The sequence below is a fragment of the Drosophila erecta genome, unplaced genomic scaffold (assembly GCF_003286155.1).
Source record: "Drosophila erecta strain 14021-0224.00,06,07 unplaced genomic scaffold, DereRS2 tig00000021-arrow-pilon, whole genome shotgun sequence".
NCBI classification, from domain to species: domain Eukaryota; kingdom Metazoa; phylum Arthropoda; class Insecta; order Diptera; family Drosophilidae; genus Drosophila; species Drosophila erecta.
The window spans coordinates 1442331-1443936 of NW_020825198.1; the positions used below are offsets into that span (position 1 = coordinate 1442331).

The 1606-nt window shown below is 53.2% G+C and overlaps 1 protein-coding gene across 1 annotated transcript; it reads left to right on the top strand.

Annotated features, from left to right (window-relative positions):
* Positions 1–1606, top strand: LOC6545909 (alpha-(1,3)-fucosyltransferase C). Its single transcript, XM_001971097.3, has 2 exons — positions 1–1083; positions 1141–1606. The coding sequence occupies exons 1-2, from the start codon at positions 149–151 to the stop codon at positions 1553–1555; spliced, it is 1350 nt and encodes a 449-aa protein (XP_001971133.1). The 5' UTR covers positions 1–148; the 3' UTR covers positions 1556–1606.

Here is a 1606-nt window from a genome sequence, read left to right on the forward strand (position 1 = left end):
AACTTAGCTCTGCCATTCTATTATATTTAACAACTCAGCCATCTGAGCACATTTATCTATGAATTGTTGAATCCCAGAATTTATTGTTTTGGCAATTCATTGAGGAACACAATTTGGCCAAATTATATGTTCGTTTTGCACAGAGGCAATGCCGATAGACAAGCACCGTCCACTGCCGCTGGGCAAGATCCTCAGCTTCCGGAGGAATCCCGATCTGCTGCAGCAACAGCGACAGCAAACCGATGACATGGAGGACATACCGAAGTTTCTGCCAAGCCGACTCCTCATGGACGACGAAGATGCCAAGGATGCGAGTCGCAGGAAGACGGATGACGTTGACTCCGCGTATGTCGTGAGGCTGCCTCCTCCACGGAGATCCCCGGTCTCGATGAGGAATCTCCAGCGGGAGCTGGACTCGCCCCATCAATGCCAGAAAGCACTCAAGATCATGGTGGGTGTGCTAACCGTTTGCTTGCTGTTCGCCACGATTCCCCTATATCGTGTTCAAACTAAGCAAGAGAAGAATAATCTAAAGATGATTCTTCTGTGGAATGAGCCCAACCGTGTGGATGCACCTGCGCGCATGCAGTGCGGCTGCCTGGTCACTAGCAGTAGGAGTTACAATGACAAGGCATTTGATGCAGTGGTCATCAGTGCTGACCATCCCTACTCCTTAGACGGTTTGGACCGAATCAAGCACAGTCCCCAGTTCTATGTAGTTTATGCCGCCAAGAAGCCGCTGAGCTCGTCGCAGAATCCATTGACTGGCTTCGTGTTGCCCCCCTTTAATTTGACCATGACCTACCGGCTGGACTCCCAGATTATCTGGACGGATTACTACTTCTCCCAAACGAATCTGGCCAGGAGGCTCAAGTCGTTCCGCCCACCCAGCAAGAGTTTCGCAGATGACATGCCAGCATCCACGGTTCTTCGTCTGGATAGCGAACTAAGCAAAAAGTCGCGACTGGCTGTGTACCTGGTCTACGAGGTGGATGAGGAAACCCTTCCCGAGAGCCTCTACTTGGAGCAGCTGCGCAAGTACGCCGACCTCGACGCCCATGACAACTGTCTGGGCACCGATGAGTAAGTTGGGCAAAGGCTTTGTTCCACAATAAGATTGTTATTTTTCGCGCCTTTTAGTTGCAGTCACTACCACTTCATGCTGATCTTCGAGCCGACCGCCTGCCCGGACTACGTGCCACCGCAAATGTCCAGGGCCATGGACAAACTCCTGGTGCCCGTCCTGATCGGAGGAGCAAATCTTACAAATCTGGTGCCCAGCCACTCGTACATAAGCAGCAAGGACTTCGCCACCCCGAAGGACTTGATCGTTCACCTCAAGCACCTTGCAAGTAACCCGGAGGAGTACAGGCGCTACTTCTGGTGGCATGCCATCTACAAGCTGCGCCAGGCCTCGCAACCCTACTGCGCCCTCTGCTCCCTGGTGCAACAGGCTCCAGGGGGGCACAAGATCCGCCAGAGATCCGACATCACGGCGTTCGTCGACTGGTGGAGCGAATACCAGTGCCCCAATCGATCCACCACCTTCCTCTGAGTCCCTGTGCGCCGCCCAATTATAATTGCCAGCGATCGCAAATTGCCCTCG

What these genes read in the sequence shown, in the direction of transcription:
- LOC6545909 (XM_001971097.3), top strand. Translation starts at nt 149, where the DNA reads ATGCCGATAGACAAGCACCGTCCACTGCCGCTGGGCAAGATCCTCAGC. An exon ending in AACTGTCTGGGCACCGATGA is followed by an intron (nt 1,084 to 1,140) that starts GTAAGTTGGGCA and finishes CGCGCCTTTTAG; the next exon opens with TTGCAGTCACTACCACTTCA.